This window comes from Cylas formicarius, unplaced genomic scaffold, assembly GCF_029955315.1.
Source record: "Cylas formicarius isolate icCylForm1 unplaced genomic scaffold, icCylForm1.1 PGA_scaffold_3__17_contigs__length_32017465, whole genome shotgun sequence".
Taxonomy (NCBI): Eukaryota; Metazoa; Arthropoda; class Insecta; order Coleoptera; family Brentidae; genus Cylas; species Cylas formicarius.
This window is the reverse complement of record NW_026844326.1, coordinates 13689901-13712763: the sequence shown is the minus strand read 5'-3', so window position 1 is coordinate 13712763 and position 22863 is coordinate 13689901. Positions and strand designations below refer to the sequence as shown.

At 32.6% G+C, this 22863-nt stretch overlaps 2 protein-coding genes across 12 annotated transcripts in view; one reads left to right on the top strand and one right to left on the bottom strand.

Annotated features, from left to right (window-relative positions):
* The first annotated feature begins 162 nt into the window (after nucleotides 1-162).
* Nucleotides 163-6835, top strand: LOC132700051 (zinc finger protein OZF-like). Of its 2 annotated transcripts, XM_060667151.1 has the most exons (4): nucleotides 163-816; nucleotides 873-1119; nucleotides 1210-1989; nucleotides 6526-6835. In XM_060667151.1, coding segments are annotated over exons 1-4 (1485 nt in total). In that variant the 5' UTR covers nucleotides 163-360; the 3' UTR covers nucleotides 6528-6835. The 2 variants fall into 2 exon arrangements, with proteins under 2 accessions (XP_060523134.1, XP_060523133.1); XM_060667150.1 differs by lacking the exon at nucleotides 6526-6835 and having other exon boundaries at nucleotides 1210-2379.
* The window catches only part of LOC132700052 (cytohesin-1), a 73639-nt gene continuing 53171 nt past the window's right edge, over nucleotides 2396-22863 (bottom strand). For 3 of the 10 annotated variants that reach the window (XM_060667152.1, XM_060667155.1, XM_060667156.1), the window contains 6 exons: nucleotides 13463-13558; nucleotides 10798-10965; nucleotides 10574-10737; nucleotides 8673-8940; nucleotides 6912-7217; nucleotides 2396-4146 (listed from right to left, as the gene is read on the bottom strand). In XM_060667152.1, coding sequence (XP_060523135.1) covers nucleotides 3964-4146; nucleotides 6912-7217; nucleotides 8673-8940; nucleotides 10574-10737; nucleotides 10798-10965; nucleotides 13463-13558 — 1185 coding nt within the window. In that variant the 3' untranslated portion in view covers nucleotides 2396-3963. Of the gene's footprint in view, nucleotides 4147-6911; nucleotides 7218-8672; nucleotides 8941-10573; nucleotides 10738-10797; nucleotides 10966-13462; nucleotides 13559-17825; nucleotides 17895-19681; nucleotides 20180-20437; nucleotides 20683-22863 lie in introns of those variants that run through there. The other 7 variants (XM_060667159.1, XM_060667160.1, XM_060667161.1 and 4 more) reach the window with 5 other exon arrangements.

Sequence of the window (22863 nt, the reverse complement as noted above, 5' to 3'; positions counted from 1 at the left end):
AAAACTATGAAATTTTTGTGATATTTGATATATTTCATTTTTAAATAGAGCTAAGCTGATTGACTTTCATTCTTACGGACAAATTTTTTGAACTGGGACGGTTCCGTACGACTTCTATGGGCATTCGCCCAACCAGTTTATCTATTCTGTGGTTGACAAGAATCGGTTCTGTGTTCAGTGTCACGGTCTCTGGACAAACAGTAATAAAAATCCAATAATTTTCTTTGATGAAAAAAGCCCATTTAACATTAAGAACATAATGTTTTGCACGTCTAAAGTGATCCTGGAAAGAATATCTAAATTACCAATACGCAAAAAATTAGTTTAAATTTTCTATTTGGGAACTTACTGAAAATTAACATGGATTTAACTATCAAGGAAGAGCCCGAAGATGAAGATTCACTTATTGATTCCCGAAATAACCATTTCAATTATAATAATTGCGAAATTGATACGCCAGAAATCTCTCCGGAATGCGTTATTTGTAACTCAAAATTTGTCAGCGATCAGGAACTAAAAATTCACCAAATGATACATTCCACCAATCATAAATGTTTCGTTTGTGGTGAATTTGTGAAAAATCGATTTCAGTTTGTGGGCCATGTGAGGAAGCACATGGTTGCTAAGCCTTTTTTATGTCCAGAACAAACCTGCAATAAAGCTTTTGCTAGCCTGCGGGAAACAAAATTGCATTGTCGTGTACATTCAGATGAGAGACCTTATATGTGTACCGAATGTGGAAAGGCTTTTAAGCAAGTTCATACTCTTAGAGAACATGAAGTTGTACATACAGGAATAAAAAGGTTTAAATGTAAGGTAAACGTTGATGGACCTAAACTCCTGATGCAGTTTTTTATTTCATATATTTTAAGATATGTAATGGTACTTTTGGAACAGGCGCTAGTCACCGACGACATGTAAGAGTTATGCATGAGACGGTCCGGTCATTTCAGTGCAATTATTGCTATTCTGCTTTTACTAGTCGACAGGCTTTACAACAACACAAGACCATTCATAGGGATGAAGATAGCACAAAATGTCCCTTTTGCAATGAAACATTTACTGACCATGAAAAGTTTGAGGAACATAAGAAGAAACATGTTGATATGAAAGAGACAGGTATAAAAAAATATGTTGTCTGAATTTTACAATTTCTATAGCTAAAACTTTTAATTTAATTGTTCTTTTGAGATAAATGGACTATTTTAGGTACTTGTGAATATTGCCTCAACAAAACGTTTTATATAAATTTGAAGGAGCATGTGGAAAAAATGCACAAGCCCAGAACCTGCAATTTATGCAGTTTGGTTTTCTTTGATGATAAATCACTAAACAACCATCAGAAAAGTCACATGGAAATTCAAAATAAAAATGAATTGGTGTGTAATCTTTGTGGAAAACAATTTGACTTCATTAGATACCTAAAGGCTCATGTCAAAAGGCACCAGGATGATTACAAAAAGTTTAAATGTCAATTGTGTGATAAAGCCTTTTCTTCAAAAAGAGATTTAACTGATCATACCATGGTTCATTCAGATGTGAAAAATTACAAGTGCAGCATATGTAATAAGGCATTTAGAACCAAGCAAAGTGTTAATAAGCACATGCCTATACATTCAGATAAACGCCCGTTTGAATGCAGACTGTGTCAGAAAACTTTTAAGAAGCAGTCAATCCTAAGAAAGCACATGATTACCCACTCAAATATTAGACCCTTTCAGTGTCAGCTATGTAGTAAAACTTTTAAAACGCGGGACTCATTGGGAATTCATAAGAAATATTCCCACACTAAATGGAAACTCCAGTGCAAAACATGCCATAGAAGGTTCCAGTACAAAACTTCCTTAAAAACCCATGACTGCAAGGGGGTTAAAACTCGATACCATCAGAGATTTTGTAGGCATTGTAAAAGACGCCTAAAACGGGTTTCCACTGTGGCCTGTCATAAGCTGGGTCATTTCAGTAGAAAATTGTTTTATTGTGATATTTGTAAGTCTGAATTTAAGTTTAAGTACAGTTTAATAATTCATCGCATGAAACATCGGGCTCAGGTACCCTCTGAAATTTTAAACTTTGATGTAAAAGATCAGTCTATTCAGACAGATCCTATAGATTTTGGAGAATTGGTAGATTGCGATGTAGAGATCTCCACCGCAGTCCCATAGTTGTTCAGTTTTTAATAGTAATTATTATGCCAGGATTCTTTGAATATATGTTTTCCTCTACAAGGATCTATTTTAAAATGTGTTCAGGGTATTTAGAATGAATTGAATTTTTTTAAGTTTGTGTTATTAACATGGTTCCTACTTAGGTGTGTAGTATTTATAGTAGCTTTCCCTAATCTATTTATTACCCTCTGGATTGATATTACCTTTGTCTAACAATGTCTAGAAATTTTCCTAAAATTAATGTCTTTTGTTACTTTGGTCTAAATTTATGCAGATTTCATTGCTTGTTTGATTAGGTGTTATGTACTACGTAAAAGTAATAAAACATGTTTAGGTGTATTGTTTCCCCTTCCTTTAACTTATTTCAATTATCAAGGACTCTACAGCTTTTACATATTTAATTTTTTCTTTAATAAGTTGACGCAAAGCTCTCCACTTCATAACTTAAGCAATGTTTGAAGATAAATAAGGCAAAAATAGAGTGATACAGGGTGAGCTATTCAGTCAGATATGATGCTTCGGACTAATGCATATTTCTTAAATTCGGCAGCACTATTCTGTTTTTTTTAGGTACAGAGGTCTTTATAAATAATAAAAGTTACTAGGAAATTCACAAATTTTATTTACACAACTATACAAAACAATTACTAGGTGTGTATAAATAATTATATACATTATACACTGCTAAAAAGAATGACAAAAAAAAAACAACCGTATATACAACAATATTGCAACAATTACTTAAATTAATTTACTTACCAATATTAAAATGTTTATACTATAGTGGAAGGATTGATTCCCTTGCCTTAATTATAATTCACTCTTTACACTCTAAAATAAATAAATAAAAAGAGTGCCCAACAATAATAGACTAATTTGAAAAATTACTACGACTAGTAACAAAAATCTTAAATCAAAGCAGAAATTATTAAATTAATTATCACATAAAGGATAATTTCAAATTCAAATTATTTCCTTTTCTTAATAAATACCAATTTTGATTTCTGTTGTAATATTAATGATATAAAATGGTTTGGTTACTTTGAAAGCTCATAAGGTTGATTATTGTTTCGTAAAAGGAAACATAAATCTACTAATCTATTAATAAATAGTTGAACTAGAGTGCTAAATAGTAAAACAAAACATTAATTGAATGAAATTGAATCGCTTAACATTTCTTCACTTTTTGCGGCATGAACTGCAAAACAAAAATTATTTTTGGCCTAGAATCAATCTAGGTTGCTATTGAACATAATCTATATTAACAGGTACAAAAAACCTATCATAGATGTATAAGCAAAATCAAAAAGCAGCAAAAATATTTGGCGACCATTTTATAGAACATCCAGAAAAATGCTAAATATTAAATGAAAATACAAAATCATTTTTACATTGGAGACCTTAAGGTAGGAAATTATTATAAATAAATAAATTCTTTCTTATAGGCACTTCCTTTTTCATATTCTACATAGATGAAAGAGTTTAGCAGTTTCTCAAAACCGATCCTGTTTACTTTCAGATTAAGACAGAATAAATAAAGTTGTGAGAAGAAGTTATCTGGTCAATGTGAGCTGGATTTTTAGCGAATTCAACTTTTTCGTTGCAATTGACAGATTTTTAATAGATATAAAATGTACAACCTCAACTTGTACATTGCGAATTCGTTGCACTTAAATAGAAACTTGGGCGACCCTCTACAGTCTTCGTTCAAAATCAATTCCTTGTAACATTTTTAAAAAATGTTTGCAAATTACAAAGCTCCGGGATAATACACACACCAATACCAAAGATCGTTTTAGTTTTTGGCGAATTGAGCTTTTCTCTTTCGACTAGCCAGCATATCGTAAAACGGATTATGACTTATGCTTTGGGTGAGCCGTTGGATCCACTCCTTTCGTTCTTCGTCGCTACTGGCCGACATGCGGTAAACGGTGTGTTTGCCTTCTACTACTTTGCCTTCTGAATCAGTCTTACATGCCTGAAATTAATTAGATTTTTTTAAAATGCCAAATATGTATAGCAATATGTTATAAATTATTATTTATTTGATACAGGCTGTCCGACTTGAAAATGATTAAGAATAACATTTTTAATGAAACACCTTGTACATTATAAAAAAAAGATTCGCGGTTTCTTGTGGTATAGGGACGCATTGTTTTTCCATCGTGCTCCTGTGGACCAGTATGAAACTTTCGCAAAATAGATGTAATTTTATTGTGCATACACCCTGTATAAAGTGTCTTTCAAGTATCGGCGAATTTCAAAGTTGTGGCAAACTTTGTTAAATATAAAAATTTTTACGTTTGTCGAATATTTTTTCGAATATCTCGGGCGCCCTGTATAATTAACGAAACCTGAAACTCTCTCTCGACACAGTTTACGATACTGTTCAAATCAATTTAACGGATCTTTAGCAGTTTTTCATTTATCCCTAACAATTTACCCACAAAACGGAAATTTTTAGGATGTTTTAGATATTTTTGCCCATAAAGGACACACCCTGTATATAATTCAAACAATGTTTCGAAATATAGCCCTAGATCTCCCACGTTTCCTGGAATATGATATTTTCCAATGGAGTAAGTGGTTTTCAAGAAAATACTTGTTTTCTGAAACCGTGCTAATAGTATATAACCTCATCGCGTCTAGATTGAAGGCGAGAAAAGGTGACTTTAATTTGGATTTTTTCAAATATCTCGAAAATTGTAGCTCTTGATGTGGTCTACAACACTGTTTAAACCAATTGACCATATTTTTTACGAATTTTGATTTACGGCTAATAATTTAATAGGGAAAAGAACGATTTTCAGGGTCTTTTCGATTTTTGCCTATAATTGAAAAACCCTGTATATAATGGAAAAAATGCCTGAAATAAAGGTTATGGTCCCGGATCTGCCGCATTTCCTGGTTCACAAATTTTGCCGATCGGGTTAATAGTTTTCGAGAAAATAATTTATTCCTGGAAGTCAAAAGATACCAAAAAAAATTTTCACAAATACTTTGCGAGATTGGACTTCTACCTTTCTTCCAAATCTGAAGTCGATAGCTGCAAATTTAAGACACCTGTCAATTTTTGAATATAGCACTTAATATCTGGAACACCCTGTACAACAGGTGAAAACCTTAAATACAAAAGTTTTAGCTTCGTGTTTAAGTTATAGCCAACCTTCAATAATAAGGGGACCCATTTTTCAGTTTTTTTTTTGAATTTGCGACGCACCGTGTACATTTTTGAAAAACTTTCAGAAATGAAATTTTATTCTATACATTTAAGAATTTTTTCGGTCACGTAAACCGTTTTCGAAAAATGATTTTTTTCTTGGACCCTTGCAAACGCGATTTTTAAATTTTTTAAAATACTTCCCGACCCCCCAACCAATTTCAATAGGTTCCATTAGTGGACCAAGCGCTACCCGTCTGCCAAATTTGAAGTCGATTGCTTCAAATTTCGGAAACTTATCGTGTTTCATAGCAACGTCCAAAAAATTGTCGAAAATCGAAAAAAAAAAGATGGTCGCCAAAGCTCGAATGCAGCCATTTTTATATATCTTATGCACCCTGTGGGCGGTTAAAAATGAGCAAAATTTGAAGCGTGGAACAGAGAACGGAGAGACAAAAAAAATCTTTTTTTCGACGCTGATCATTTCTGTACCAATGGGGGTCCCGTAGGAAGTACCGTTACCGGGATCTCGAGTTAAGTTAGGAGCGCGTATACTTTCGAAAATAATCCACTTCATCGATTTTTCGAAAGTAACAAGACTCGTGAAAATAATGATATTGAGTCAAATATTTCAGACAATATCGCTCACTAGTGAAATACAGGGTGTTTAGTTCACAAAATTGTTATTTCTTTATTTCTCCAGCAGTTTTTATTTTTTTTTTGTAAATTTTAATATCGACGTGAAAACTTGGATTGGGTTTTTTTTGAGACTGCGAATAGCTTCTGTTCTTTTCATACTCTGTAGGGGGCGCTAGTTATTACGCCCTAGGGTATTTCATGTCATAATTTTCTTGTTATTACGATAATTTTAAAATAGATGATGATGAGACTTTTATCTTGAATTTGTTTTGGGCATATACGAGGTGCCCTTTAAACTTATCTTGGATTCCATTTTAAAATAACGTTAAAATACCTTTTCCTTCATTCAATTCATTTCTAATCCATATCCTACACTTTCTGAACTGTTTTTGAGCCAGCGATTTCATTTGAAATAAAATATTACAATGCAATTATCTGGAAAAACGAAATAAACACACATTACCTTTTTTTATTAGAAGGTATCACTAGTAATCATCATCCCCATCTTCAAAAACATTTTACAAAATCATATATGGCTAAATATCTTTCTTTTTTCAGGAGTTTAATCAACGATACTTTATGGCGTATCATTATGGAACACGAACCCCATAATAAAATATGGTAAACTGTCATGTATGTATCTAACATAACAAAAAAAAAGAATACTTTTTACATTAGTTACAATTAAAAAAAATGGTAATAAAATACGAGGATTTTTTTTGCGTTTAAGACTTGATAAACTTACTATTTTTATTTTAAACTCTTTCCTTCTTGTTTGTTTAGATGTTTAGGAATTTAAAACAAAATAGTTCGTATATCTTGATTTTTTTTTGCTATTGAAATTCCGGAATTTGCAGGTTTCTTTTTTATCGAATAGGTTACGCATATCTATGGTTGATTTGTCTATAAATTAAACAACGTAGAGATTGTCTCCAAAATCTTACCTTAATAAAATCCGCCCCTCCGCTGGCATACAGTTCGAAACAGTACTGCTTTTGACGGTCCTGGCACTCTCGTATCGATATGTTTTCAAGCGGAATGATCCCCCTCGGTTCTTTATCAGTCGTATACTCGAAATAATACAAGCAGTTGTCGTTTAGTATGAACCATCTCCGTTTCCAACTCTTGTATCTGCCTCCCTGCTTCCACAACCAGCCCTCTTTGTCGGGGTTGAAGAAAGTGTGCATCAAGTCGTTACCGTCGTCCTCCGGTATTTTAAACGGTTCTGCCTTGATGCTTTCGTATAAACTCTGCGAAATTAACAATAACATTTTTTTTTTTGATAATACTTCCGCAGCGCTATACGCGACGAAAAAAAATTTTTTTTTGAACGATCATTTTTGGTCCAAACAAGAAAAGTCTAATGTAATGGCGAAACAAATTTTGGTAGCCGTCTATCAAAATTGATTTTTTTTCCATGTCATTGTCTAAATTTTTCTATAAATTTATTTAATTTTCTTTTATTTCAGGGTGATTTGAATTTTTTAGACACCCTGTGTAGTTCGGTAGTGCGTTAAATGTCATTGTCTAAATTTTTATATAAATTTATTTCATTTTGTTTTATTTCAGGGTGATTTGAATTTTTTAGACACCCTGTGTAGTTCGGTAGTGCGTTAACTTATCAAAACCGAATTTCAGAAATGTTGCTATATAAACTAACTTTTGTTTTGATTTAATCGAACGCCTTGCATGCCTTAATCATTTTATTGGGATTATTTTTAGCTTTTCGAAAATATATAACTCATAAGAGCTATTCGAAATACAAAGCATGTATCTTTAGTTTTATTTTTTTTAGTTACCTGTTAAAATAAACTTGTATGTGTGCTATACTAAATGTGCTATTGTGTCCAATTGAGTATAATTGTCATATTTTAGCAGCTAAGTATTACGTTAGGAAAATGGACACCGGAAAAACAAAATTAAAACTAAAGATTTCTAATTATTTAAAAGTTAGTTCCTAAAAGTTGTTCATAGTGTATCTATTAATTTTGTTTAAATTAGTGTATATAAATTTATAAGAAAAAAGTATGATTTCAACATTTGAAATATGTTTTGCTAAAGGTAGACAAGGACTGTTCTGGTCGAAGTTCCATTGTCTAAAAACGTTACATTACAAAAAACGTTTTTTAGACAACGGAAATTCGAAACGCCAGTATTGATCACATTTAAAATATGTCTCCAACATCTTGATATTCAATTTTTGTATTATTGCATAGCTAAACACTACGGGTTTTAACATACGGATATGATTTGTCACTATTTGTGAAGGAAAATATTTATTTTGAAAATTCGCCTATTATGCCGAATTTGGAGAAAATTAATAAGAATAATCAACAATGATTAACCCCAAACAAACCTCAGGTTTACAAACGAAAAACGATTAACACAATTCCTGATAAACCAGCATTAGGTTCATTTCGATAGTTCTCCAGAACCTTTAATGTTTATTTTAATATTACTAATACTTTATATTCAAAATGACAAAAAATGTAAATTGAAAATTTACCAGCGCTTAAGAAACGTAAATACAGAAACCAAAAGTCTGTATTCAGATTTAAGAAAAAAAGCATATTTTGAAAATCGTGAGATAATCATTACAACGACTTCATAAAGATTGGGTTTTTTATAAAAAAACTGAAACCGTATTGTACGAAACGAACAACCCGTAGCGGAAACAACCGATTACGTTTATAATCCAAACTTACAACTAATAATTCCCTGGGTAAATCCTGTCCCTGATTGATGCCGCGGTTCATATTAATGAACTGATCTATGGTCGGTTTCTCCTTCACGCTGGGATTGTGCAAACTGGTATTCAGCATTATGATTGCGAACGACAGCACGTAACACGTATCCGAGTTCGTAAAAATATTGCTGTCCCCTTGACAGTCGCAGTACCTCTTTGCGAAGCACTCCATCATACGGTCTATCTTCTGCGCTTCGCCCGGCAACCGAAAACTCCAGAGAAATTGCCTTAAAGATAAACAAAAACATTTGAACGCCTACCATATACCAAGCAGATAGACAGATGCCTTTTCTAGGCTGATAATACAGACACTTTTGAAGACAAAATACGCGACTCATTTCAAAACTTGCTTTCAAGCAATAAGACTCGTTCATTCAAAATAATCTCAAAAATGCAGTATTTACGGGCCCCAAACAACACGCTACACGGGATGCCTATGTAATGCTCTGACTGCTAACTAAAACTTTAATCATGGCTATTACGTCATTTCACTGACAATTGACGAAATTCCGGTTTTCAATTGTTTTTTTTTTCGAAAACGAGTACCAATTAGAACAATAAAAAACCTAAAAATACTAAAGGACGTAGTATCAATTTCAAATTACATTATTTGTAATAAACAAACCAAATACGTGAATTTCGAAAAATCTTATTTTGAACCCTATAGTAATTTTATTCTGTGTTTTATAAATAAATGTTTTATAATAAATAAGTTTTTGTTTTATAATAAATAAGCGAGCAATTTTTGGGTCCTAAATGTTTGAACTTTTGAGATACAAGGTGGTAAAATTTTCAAAAAGAAAATATATTTTTTTAATATCTGTAAGCTGTAATGATATTTTAATGAAATTTGGCACACACATACTCTGTATCAAGAAGCATTATTTAGTGCACCACATTTTTTAAAAATACACCAGTGGCGGGCGCAAGGCATTTCACCTGCCTATTTTGGCAGACATCGACATCGACATTTGTAAAGAAATTTAATTTCTTGAATTTTTTTTAATCAGATGTACGGTTTTCGCTTAAAAAATAAAAACCTCTTCTCTGCATGGTCATAACAATTTTGTTAATATGATGTTAATATGACAGTTTGCAAAGAAATTAGTTTCTATTTTTGAGTGAAAACCATGCGACGGGCTAAAAAAAAAAATAAGAGATCAAATCTGCTCTTAAACGAATGCAAATGTCATTATTTTAAAATAATATTTATTGTGGTGAATTAGGTCGCCACTGCACTGGTTAAATCGAGAACTTTTTTGTGAAAAATAAAATATCTATCTAAAACAAAATATCTAGTTTTTAGTTACCAACTAGCGTCCTTCAGAAAAAAATATATTAGAAGGCTGTTCCTTTTTATTTTTACAGTCTTAATTAAATAACATAACATCCTAACAGCAAGATAAATAATAAACGATTCTTATTTAAATTTATTTTATTTATTTAAGTTTACGTACTTCGTTGTCGTAGTTCGAAGAATTTAAATAAAACAAATAGACAATTACTTAAGTAAGCAATAATAATATAATAATAACAATAATAATATTAATAAATAATGCCTCTTGTAGTACATGTGTGCCAAATTTCATTAAAATATGAAGGTAAAATGTATCACAAATATTAAAAAAATACAATTTATTTTTGAAAACTTTACCATCCTGTATCTAAAAGTTATATGTTCATATGAAGTTTTTTTTTTTGAAATGGACCCAAAAATCGCGTCCTTAAACATTGACATTCCATTAGAAAACACCCTGTATATTAAAAGTGTTATTCGAAGAAATTCCTAAGATCAAATTCTACTAAAAAAGTGGGCGGTATGTGTGCGTGCTGCACATTAATTCCAGTTAAACTTATTACCTTAATGCTTGGACTAGTATTAGATCGGTGAAATCGTGCAGATCGACGAACGCTTGGAGAACCTTTTCGTTGAAATCGTTTCTTTCGCCCAGATAATCACCGATCGCCGTTTTGTTTAGCCCTTCGCCTTTGTGGAGGAACTGCGCGACACTTTCCGCCGTGTTCTATAAGAACCGATAAATGTTAACCGTAATATACTAAAAAGCCGCTAATCCGAGCCTTGCCTGCAGCAGTCCTTTCTCAATTAGGTACTCTATGCCCTTCTTGGGGTCCATGTTAAACTTTTTTCGTCCGATTGACATCATTTTGGTCTTGTTGCTGTTCTTGCCCTCCTCTCCTGAGTCGAGAGATTCCATCTCTGCGACCACCTCACACAGTTCATCTTTCAGTTGCTGTAACAAGAAAAATATCCGTTGAAACCAGCTCGGCCAGGCCATGGAGCCCAAGTCAGTTTAATCGACGATCGTTTTGAATATTTCATTCTGGTAGACGCACGAATGGTTATCGGACACTTAATAATTTTCGGGGATCTGGCAAAATTTAAATCCCAAAAAATTAGATATTAAAACTAAATTGCTGGACACTTGAAACCGGCACATATGCGGACTGTTTCCGACAGTCAAAGGGTTATTTGGAACCAAATTTTTTGGAATTTCGAAACTTACTCTTTCAGCCATCCGTGCGTTGTGGCAAAGGTATATTTCTGAAGTCTATAAGGAGGGTGTTTTAAAAATGGAGATAAAAGTTTCTATAAACTAGGGTCAACATTTTTATTTTTGAAAATGAAGGCCGGATGAAGACATGACTGGTACAATTACTTAAAAAAATTTTTTACGAAAAGAAGGTGGATCTAGACTATAAGATGTTTTATACGTTCATGTCTAATTTCCGTACACCCTGTATATTTTTCTATAGTTTTACACATTATACATATAAACACATAGAGTTTGGCAATTCTGGTAAAATACAAAAAAAAATATTATGTTAAAAAATAGACAAATTGAAAAACCGTCTTCAAGTCGGACCTGTTCGGAAGATAAGTCACGGGTTTAGGAGCAATCGGATGTTTTCGATAGATTTTTAGCGTGGTATTTTGACGTTGATAGTAGAAAAAATATGGTATGCAATGTTAATAAACTTCTTTGGTTTTGCACACTATTTTATTTTTGAAAATCGATCGATCTCTATAAATTATCCCGTTTGTGTCCAGCAGCTTAGTGTTAGTGTGTTAACCAACCATAAAGACACTTATTACCGCCAGAAAGTCACTGACTGAGCCTTTTGCTTTGTATAATAAAAACAGCGTGCGATAAAATTACAAAGTATGCAATAAAACAGAAAGCAATGACAACAATGTTCGAAGTGTGATTGTTAGCCAAACAAGTTATGAAATCGTAGGTAGAAAAGTAAAAAAAAAAAGATGCTCTCGATGATGTAACAACAACGCATAAATGTTTACTATATTTTCGCAGTGTTCTATTAGTTTCTATTCTACGCGTTATGGCAGCGGATTAATCGAATGTCAAAATTTTGCCAGCTCTGAATAAGCCGATAAGCATCGAAATTGGACAAACAAAAACACGACCAATATTTTTCCACTTTACTGGCCCGAACTGGGCAAAATTTGAACTATTTCGTGCAAAAGTTCCCTCAATTATGAATCCAATTTTATTTAGTTATAGTTTGGTGATCCGTTTCAATGTATATTTTAAGGCACTTTATATTTGGAATTCATGAATACCATCAAAGGTGAAAAATCGTTTTTATACACAATAGTTAACAAAAGTGATTAAAATTCACCTCAAAATAATGAGCAGGCTAGACGCAAGTGAGAAAAAGAAAAACATTTCCGCAAAAGTGACGAAAAATATGCGGTTGTCTCCGCAAATGGAAAGTAAAATACTTTCCTGATGCCAGATAACATAAAAAAAACAATTTAGTTAAAAAAACTATGTTTCAAGGGACAATAATTTGAAGAAACTGATAAGTTTTAGTCACTTTGGCGGAAATAGAACAATTTTCTTCTCACAGTTATGCATGCGAAAATAAGTCCAGAGAAAAATTGTTCATAATTGATTGCTATCCGCATACACATAATTTATGTATATTCATATCCAGAATTTTTTTTTATGGATTGTTATATATCGAACATAGCAGGGCAGAAAAAGGACAAATTCTTTAAACTTTTAAGTTAAAAATGTTTTCATTCAATGATTGCCTTGTAAACTCATACATATGACGCACGCCTATAGAAAATTTTAAAAAAAGGTAAATTGCTGGATTAAACCTGGCGTAAAAATCGGTCCAGAAACAAGGATTTTACGGATATCTTAAATATTATATTTTTATTTTATATAACACGTATTACAAATAATTTTGAATTGTTCATTATTAACTATTAAATATTTTCCACTTTATTCGACTTTTGTACCATTTCGATAGATAAATATAAATTTTATGAATAATTTTCAGATTTTCTTAAAACAGATGTCCAGTGGCTTGAATTTATGGGGTAATTTCATCCCATAATGCGTTGTTTACCCTGGGCAACGGCCGGTTCGTGATATCGTAAAGCACGTCTACGCGCAGTGGCGTGCGTGGCGATTTCTTCCCTTAAGTTCTTGCAGAAAAGATCGTGTTTTGGTGAGTCACTTGTCAGCAAAAGTGAGTTAAACACATATTTTACGCACATATAATTATTAACGCCAATTTGGCAAAACAAACCTTTAAATGAAAAGCTGCGGAGCTGCGTAAGCCCAGAAATCAGAAAAAAAAGACGCAACTAACGAAGCTCACTAAATAGAGCGCAAAACAACCGGCGAGAAAAAAAATGTAGCGTCCAACGACCAAGCCACTAAAACACAAAAATAAAAAAAAACGCAATCTTACCCCCTCGCCGGTGGAACACGGACAACAGGAATACATCAAAGTGTGCACAAAAAACGAAGCACAAACACGTGCGCAGGAGCACATCGACGACCGGCACTAAAGCGGACCAAAGACGGAAGGGGGACAGATAAAAACAAACGATTACAAACGGGAAAAGTAAAGGAGAAACTTCACGAAAAAATTAAAAAGTAATAGAAACTTGATTTGGGAAATATCGTCCCGAACCTCCGCGGTTGATATCTACCCGGTCACTGCATTCCCGGACGTCGAGTTAAATAACAACTCGAATCGATTTTGGGATGTTTTTCGACAAAAAAAGACGTGTGTGTTCATAAACGTGGAGAGAAGTTAGCTAACAGACTTGCGATATAAAGAAAGACGTCACCTTTGGCGCCCCGCGTTACAACTTCATCGTGCGTAAGCTTTTTTTGCGTTTGTTTGTCCGATAACATGAAATTGGTTTTATAAGGGATCCGCCTAATGTGCCACAGATGCAATATTAAAAGCTCCGAAAAGTTCTATCGGGTCAATAATAATATTAATAATAATAAATATTAACAACAATCCTGAAATATCTATAAAGACTTTTTGGCACGGAGCTATATAAAGTTTTGACCAACGAAGCTGGGCATATTCTAGTTACTTTATTGCTACTATCTAACTACATAATCAAAATCGATCTTTGCCGCTCAAAAAGATAATCGGACATATCACCCGGTCTGTCGCAAGTATAAAGAAAGACAATATTATTCGGCGAAGTAAAAGGAAGAGATATCGAAGGGTCGAAAGGTTAGATAAAGACGCAACGCTCGTACTTGGTTGCAAGTAATTAAGTTAAAACCAGTGTTTGTATTTTATAACCTTCACTTTGCGTATTGACTGGAAACCGTGAATGAATTAAAAGTTTACGTGGTGAAGAAGTATACTTATAAGTAATTTCTGCCGGTAAAAGTATTGAACTGGTCTTGTTGCTTCATAGAGCTAGTTAATGGGGAGCAAAGAAATTTTCAATTTTCGCATTATACAACTTTACCAAAAACACACAACTGCAAAATAAAAAACAGGATAATTGAAAATATATACACGTATACACGTAAACGATTTTTTATGCGAGCCATTTTGAAAGTGTCTGATAATCCGAGTTTTTTAAAGGCAGCAAGGCTTTGTTTTACAAAGCATGTGGAATATATTTACCAATATTGTCCGTATTGAACAATAACCAGGGCCGAAGGTAATGAATTTGCATTTTCAATGAGTTCGTGGTGACACTATATCAGGAATCAGCTGATATTCTAGTCGAATTCCATATAAGAAATTGTTTGTGTAATTTTGTGTAAATTTAATTTTCTTAAAGCTTCCGCTAAATTTAAATTAAATGTTTACCTTAACATAGTGCAATTTGCATTTGAATTGAGTTGACAGCCTCAAAAATCCGCAATTTTTCAGCTCGTATATCTCGGCTTTCATATTGAACAACCACGAAAACATGACTGTAGATATATTTGAAAAATGTTTTTTTGAAAAATTGATTTCCAATATTCCACCAAACAGTATTGTCCGCTACCATTCTGCACAAACGCAAAAAAAAAAAAAAATAATCGAGGAATCTCACCGATGAAACTCTACACAAATCCGTCAGCTTTCAGCATTTGTATTCATGAAGTACCGAAGTACGGTTCTGGAAAGAGAAACCCAAGCGAGCTAGGCCTGGGGTTAGACTTTCATAAAAATTTACCAAACTTAAATACAAGATTATGTCGGAAAAACGGTATATCGTTACGAACTATACCGATAATAATTCTCTCTTGCACAAATTGATTAGCTGTGTGTCCCTGGGTAATATTACTTGTGCAAGCTTTATTGCTCCACCTCAAACGACCTGCAAGCTGTCTTTTCACTTGAGGACCATGAAAAATGCGATGCGACGACAATCAGCAAATTAAATTTCTGTTGCTAGTGTTCCATATTCATGTAATAAAAACGAATTGCAAAGTAAAAATTGCATCAACTGATGGCCTAGGCGCATGCGTATCAATTTTGTGAAAAGTGCGCACAATAACAGTCGTTGGAAAAGGGTAATCAATTTGGAAATACAAATTTAGCTCATATTCGAGAACACATTCGAAAAAAAGTTAAAAGTTCCACAATAAGAAAACATCATGAGAATTTTAGTAGAATCCGTATTTCGAATCGAATCTTTTAATAGCAATTTCAATATAAATATTTCTGTTTTGTTTTTCTAACAAAGTGGTGTTATAAAAAAAATATTCAGAATATGGTATTAGCCTAGATCGCAAGTTGACATTAAAATTGTCATTCTGAAGAATTCAAAAAATATCGGAAATTGTGAAAATATTTTTAATTTTAATGAAGAAATTGGAATTTACGATATACCCGTTTTGACACCAGTGGAATTTCCTCAACCCCTATTCGTTTTGGGCGTATGTTTGGGATAAAATCACAAAGGTTACAAAAATATTTCCAAATTGAGAAAGACATTTTTCTCTGTAAAATACGGTAAAACCTCATGAATTTTCGGGCTACACAAGAAATTATTTCCAGCATCGATTTTCTTTTGCTGGAGATGGCAGAATGTTTTAAGCGTTGATACCGAGGTTGATACTCACGAGAATAAAACGCTCTGCCAGAGGCGGCGCCGAACGCACATACTTGTGGATTTTTACCCAGCGGTGAAGCATTTTAATCGAACATCATAAAGAAGTCGGATACTTTGTTTTGATTCAAATCCTTGAACCGAAACGCGAAAGAATTAACGTCGCCCGCAAATCAATTTGTTTTGGAGAACTCGGCTAAAAATAGAGCCCGAAGAGGATTTTCCCCATCCCGCAGTAATACGCATATTGAAGGGGCAGTTTATTTTTAAACCAATTTCGATACACGTTGTTTTATTTGTACAACGAACCCAATATTTTACAAGGTTGTTTCTATGTGAACAAAAACATTTGACGGTGGATCCCATCAGTTTGAGAAATTAAAATTGTTCGACTTCTGGGGTGGTAAGGGTGGCATTTTCCAGAATGAAAATGTTTGTTGTTTTCCGCGCCATTAAGCTGCCAAATAGTTAAGAACAACAATGAAATGAATGAAATTAACCGCCTATTATAAAATAATAGGAAAAAAATACATTCAGTTCAGAAATAGGGATTTTTGGTATCCGTTTTTTGAACATAAATAATAGGTACAAAACCCATAAAATAAAAATTGCAAATATGCAAAGTGGATTTCATATAACTTAATAATTAGCAACTACTTTTAGTTTAAGTTTCGACTTTTAAAACAATACATTAGGATAGTACAAGGCGTTAACAGATTTGAAGAAGAGAAATTCAACCTATAAACCAATATTCTAAACACAGATCTGTAAAAAATATAGATCAAGCATCCAATTTATAAATGACACAAATACAATCAGATATCACTTTAAAGATAAAGAAGATACACGGTTGGACAACAGGGTGAACGATAGTCCATAAAATTTAATAATTTTTTTTTAACAACTCGTAGACATTTTTATGTAATTGGGTGCGGGTTCTTTGAGCAGTAAGCAGTAAGACAATTTTAGAAAAACAGCGTTTTCTTTGGGTGAAAAAACGTGAAAAAGTTAAATGGCGTATGCCCACTACTGAAGAGTAAAGGAAAAAATTTGTATTTTTTTTCTTATTGGTGGTATCGTAAAATCTATAGGCACATTCTGTATTATGACTGTTGACGCCCATTATTATTCATTAACTATTATTATACTTGTGTTAATAAAATGATCTGTAAAACTTTTCACAACCCCTAACCTAAAATTGTCTAAGAACTCACATATTGGATGGATCAGCATCTTAATCTGAAAGATAGCGATATACAAAATTTAACTAAAACCTCTTCCACTTCACGAACAAATAAATATACTATTACTATTAGCAAATTTTAGCTAAAAATATATTTGTTTGTACATCATTAGATATACAAAATTCGCAAACAACACTTAACATAGCTGTTACATAGCAATATCAATAATAGCGTGCTAGTAAGTACAGTTGTGTATGCATTCTGACATTGTATGCGAACGATGAGTGACTCATTTTTGCCGATTATATGTTCGGTGATAGGGCTGTGTGTATATAGATAGTGACGATGAAATGGTTGGAAAGTTGTTTAGCAGCTCTCGATTTATTAAAAAAGCAGCCATCCTCACGAAGACAAAACGGAATCGGGACACAAAATGATGTGCGTTATAAAAGAAGGTCGACAGTCCGTGATGACGAGGGATAGAAATGACTATGATGTGAAACATAAAACTGTGTATCGTACAAAGTGAGAAGTAGAATGCGACATATTTCGTTTGATTGCCTACCCATTTTCTCAAACCAGACGAACCCGTAGATAAATCCCAAACACTTTTCGACGTCGCATTCTTGGCGTGCTAAAAGAAAGTTGCATCTATCAATATTTATGTTTCATCAAATTGTGCTTTGAAAAACTTCTACCAATAAACTAACCAAAACTAACAGGAAAATACTTTCCGAGAAACCTTCAATTTTCTTTTTTTTTTAATATTTCTACATTTTTACATTTTAGTTTAAAATCAAAATCTACTTATATCATACAGGTATATATTCGGCATTACCGAAAGGACTGTTCGCCCAAAAATCTTCACCAATCCGTTTGAGGCACCCACAATCAACCAAGGGATATATCAATTTTATTTGAAGATGTCATTAATAATAAAAAATCAAGTTCCAAAACTAAGATATTGAAGCATAAAATGACACTAAAACAATAATTGTCAGTGCAATGAAACACCTAAATATATATTGGTGCTCATAATTTGAACTCGAGGCATAAATACAAACCATCATTTTTTATGACATTTTTGACAGTTTTCGAACCAGATCCAGTTACATTATAACAGACTTCCTCACAACGATTTAGCTACAATAACGTTCTATATTCATCTTTCTTATATACTTTTTATTATATAATTGATTTGACATAAATATTAGTAGGTATGTGTTTTGACATGTTCCTTTTTTCTTTTATATTTCATATATATTATATTATACTGCCGTAACTGACAAGCATATTGAGTCAATTCTTATTTATTATATGAATAATTAACAATAACGTTCTACCTCCATCTTTGTTATATACTTTTAATATATAAATTATTTGACATAAATAATAGTATGCGTTTTGACAACTTCCTTTTTTTCTTTTACATTTCATGTATATTTTATTAACTGCCTTTACTGTCAAGTGTACTGACTCAATTCTTTTTTATTATATGAATAATTATAAATAACGTTCTACCTTCATCTTTGTTATATACTTTTTATTTTATAATAGATTTGAGATAAATAATAGCAGGTATTTGTTTGAACATGTTCCTTTTTGCCTTTTATATTTCATGTATATTTTATTACACTGCCTTGACTGTCAAGTGTACTGACTCAATTCTTTTTTATTATATGAATAATTAACTGCAGTTTGACTGAGGAAGTATAACTTCCACTTCGCGTTTAAGTATATGTTCTTGAAATATACTCACGACAAAATTATTTTATTATTACTGTTTGACGCCAAATAGGCATCAGAAAATCACTTTAACTACTAGGCATTAGCAATGCACTTTCAAGAAGTGATAATATGAAAATATCATATTTCATATGTCCTGCCTGTGGCTATGTTTCACAAAAACCAACTTACACTTCCAATATTAAGCATCTAATAAAGATTAAAAAACAATTAAAAATAATGAACTTATTTGACCAAAATTAACTTCTTCAAAAATGCTATTTATCACATTGGCCGATAAATAAATATTTTTTGATAAAAAAGTTTTTTATTCCACTCTTCCAGATCCGTTTTGATCCTAAATCAAATGTGTACTATACTCTATTTATTGTGTTAATAAACATATGGAATTTTGGGCGATAAAAATAACTCCAAATCCTTTTCAAATTTACCAATTTTATGAGACCTTTTCCATTTACTTTTAGTGTCCCATAAAAAACGCACATAAATAAAAAAATCCTCCACTTAAGCCGACAAAAAAATCACATGCGGACATCATCTCACGCTCGGATTACCCTTTTTCTATGCTCGGGTAAAATTATAATTCACCTAGATTTAAAAATTAATCCGTTCGGCGTTTAAATAGATAATAAGGAATTAATGTCTAAGTGATAATTGATAACCATTAAATCATACCGCTCGTTTGATCCCACTAGAAATGGTCGACAAATCCCACGCACTCTTGGATGTGGTGTCCGCCCTTTGTTTCGACTTCTTGTTCCTCTTCAAGGACGAAAACCAATTGGTGACGTTATTCATCGAGCTTATAGAGCCTTTCCGCTCCCTTCCTATGGTATTGTACTGCTGGTACGGCATCTCGTCCAAGTAATCACTGTCACGCACATGTATATAGTACCTAATCTTACGTATCACAATGGGAAAGCACGGATTCGACAAAACATTAATTTTTCTTGGATTTATCACAGATAGAAATGGTGACGTTGACAGTTCTATGTCGCAGGCACTTCTTTTTTTGGTTAGACTGACTCTGACTTCAGTCACGATCGCTAACCAAGAAAAAAAAAAACGAGTCACTGTTTTAGGTTTTTTCCGAAATTACACCCATTTTCGTCGACTCAACCGGACGTCGTAATGATCTTGCACTAGAACTACTGCGCTCCGAAGGTCGCATTTCTATAATCGAAAAGCTATGCGTAAGTAAAGGAAAACAAGACAAAGCCGAGTTATACCACAAGGTCCATTTGAACTGATCGCCAGCGAACTGCCACGCGAATTCATGTCCAACTGAGTAACAAGCCTAACGTGAATCAGACGCTCAACAATGTGCAAATTAAAAAACGATTTGACTCTTAGAAACTTGTTCCGAAACTATTAAAATTGTCGTGCTAATAAGGTTTAAATGTCGGGTAACGGTATTATCGTCGAACATACGTGATTAGATTCCGGGAAAACACCCAAAAATGATAGTTGTTCTTTAAAATTATTTGGAAGTCATAGATAAAGTCTACCTAAACTGCATTTGGCATGAACGATAAGCTAATATAGCTTTGCATTGCGTGATGCTTATTCAAACGATGCGGATTATCGATTGGAAAACAGGAAAATATGTCGGGAATGAGAAACTTTATTATTTATATATTAACAGGGTTGTCACTGAAAAATATATGAGTCTAATTATGCGACCAATAACAAATTTAAATAATAAGGATAAAAAGAAAAAAAAATTGTCATGTTTATAACGTATAATGGAGCTGTTGTTATCCATGAAGTTCGAACTGGTTATTTGTTTCAACACTCACCCTTACAACAAAATCAAATTTGAAAATTAATTAACAATGCATATAAAGTATGCAAGAAAATAGTCGAGCAATCCTCTGAACAGCGGCACTTCTATAAAAATGAATTGCCTACACAAAAGACACAATTTCAATTTGTATTTAAATTTATTTATATTTAAAATTGTGTTGAAGTTTATTGTAGAGCATTCAACTTAAAGCAGTCTCTTGTTGCGTTGTTGTGTTTAATGAATATTAGTATGACACCTAAATTTTCTCCTAAAGCAGGGAAGTGCGACGGATCTGAAGCAATTTTATGAGTAAATGCGCCAAGTGATTTCATGAATAAACATTTTATTTTATTTTATAAGTTATAGGTTCCAATCTTCTAACGTCATATAAAAAGTCGCAACAGTTAAACTGCGAGCGTACAAGAGGTTTAAACAACAATTTCCTAGTTTTTTGATCCAAAATATGCGTGTTATAATAAATTAGCCTTTTTAACTAAATATTATTCCTCAAATTAGTATCGATTGTTACGTCTCAATTTTTCGCATGTCCAGTAACTGTTAATTTAGTTTTATATTTCAATTTTCTTGATTAAATACTTGGTTATTTTTGTTGCTAATTTGGTATTTGAAATTTGTACGCAACAAACAGAGTTAAATATCTAAAAAGAGCACGATGACGATTTTGTCCAAATTGCGTAAAAGAATTTTTTGATGAAATTGCCTTTCAATTTCGCTTTTAAATATAATAATAAAAGGTAGGACCTTTTCTTGGTCAGAAACACTGTAGCGCGAGCTGGGCAGGTTCTTTCACTAACGGTTTCTTGGAAGTATTGTAAATTCAATATTAAACTGGCTATCAATATTCCTTCCTTTTCTTAAGAGAAATTACAAATTTGGTTATTAATTGCTAAAAACGCCGTGAATGAATTGTATAAATACGCAACTAATTTATGTAAATAAACTGATAAATATTAAAGCAAAAACAAGTGAAACATACTACCACATACTCAGACCGTTTCAGCGTATTTTTATAGCAAAATAATACTATTTATAATAAATAATAAAACAATTTTGTTTTTTCTAAAAAAAAAAAAAATGATAAAACGCACCTGAAAAAAGCATCATTTTGCATTCTATTGGGGATCATTTTGCGTTCTACTCCTTAATTATTTGCTACATCACATGGGCACCATATTTTTTAAGGAAGTCAAATAAAACTATCGCGTTTTGTCTAATTCTGTTATAGTTTACATTGTTCAGCCATTTTAGCTTAGAGGGCGCATCATAAAAAAGCACGATGCTCAAACGCAGCGAAGAATGGCCTTATAATTTGATTTCATTACTGTCGAAAAAAGTCTTCTATAATAAATAAATTCACACTCAAAATTTAAGTACTATATTATTCATCATTCAGGATCTCCTAATATCCAAAAACCGCAGGTGATAATTTATTTACATTTTTCATTTATTAACTACGTTTTTAAAACACGCTCCTATTGGTACTTTAATTAGAATACTAGAACATAAAATCTAAAAAGAGGTCTTGTTTTAATATAAACCTAAGAAATATATAAAAGCTTACCATTAACTAACTAAGATTAACCAGTTCATTTAAAACTTATCTATCATTTATTTATATTCTAATAGATGTGAGAAAAACCCTGAATTTCATGTACATAATAAACCACAATAATGTTTACAAAAAACTGGTTTTATTTGAATTAAAATTTGTTGTTCTAACGCTATGGCTATATCTAGTACGGGTTTTTAAAATTCATAATATAAAAAATTATATACCTTAACAAACAAATACAACACATTAACTTGAAGCACAAAACCAACCAACATTCGGACTTTCCATGAATTAAACACATGGTAAGAAGAAAACTTTCGGGCGATTTCAAATGGGGTGACGTTCGTACCCAGAACCACACGAAAACAATCTAATCGAAAAACTAAAAATAGGCTGTGGGAAGCCGTTAGGAATAAACCGTCCCAGTCAGGCAACAAATCGGCGAGATAAGGATGAAACACGTTTAAAAAGTCCAAGCTGAACGAGGACAAATATTAT

Bases quoted from the DNA above. Each gene is read 5' to 3' on its own strand.
- LOC132700051 (XM_060667150.1), top strand. From the start codon at position 361: ATGGATTTAACTATCAAGGAAGAGCCCGAAGATGAAGATTCACTTATT. The intron at 817-872 runs GTAAACGTTGAT...ATATATTTTAAG, and splicing joins TAAAAAGGTTTAAATGTAAG to ATATGTAATGGTACTTTTGG. The intron at 1,120-1,209 runs GTATAAAAAAAT...GGACTATTTTAG, and splicing joins TGTTGATATGAAAGAGACAG to GTACTTGTGAATATTGCCTC.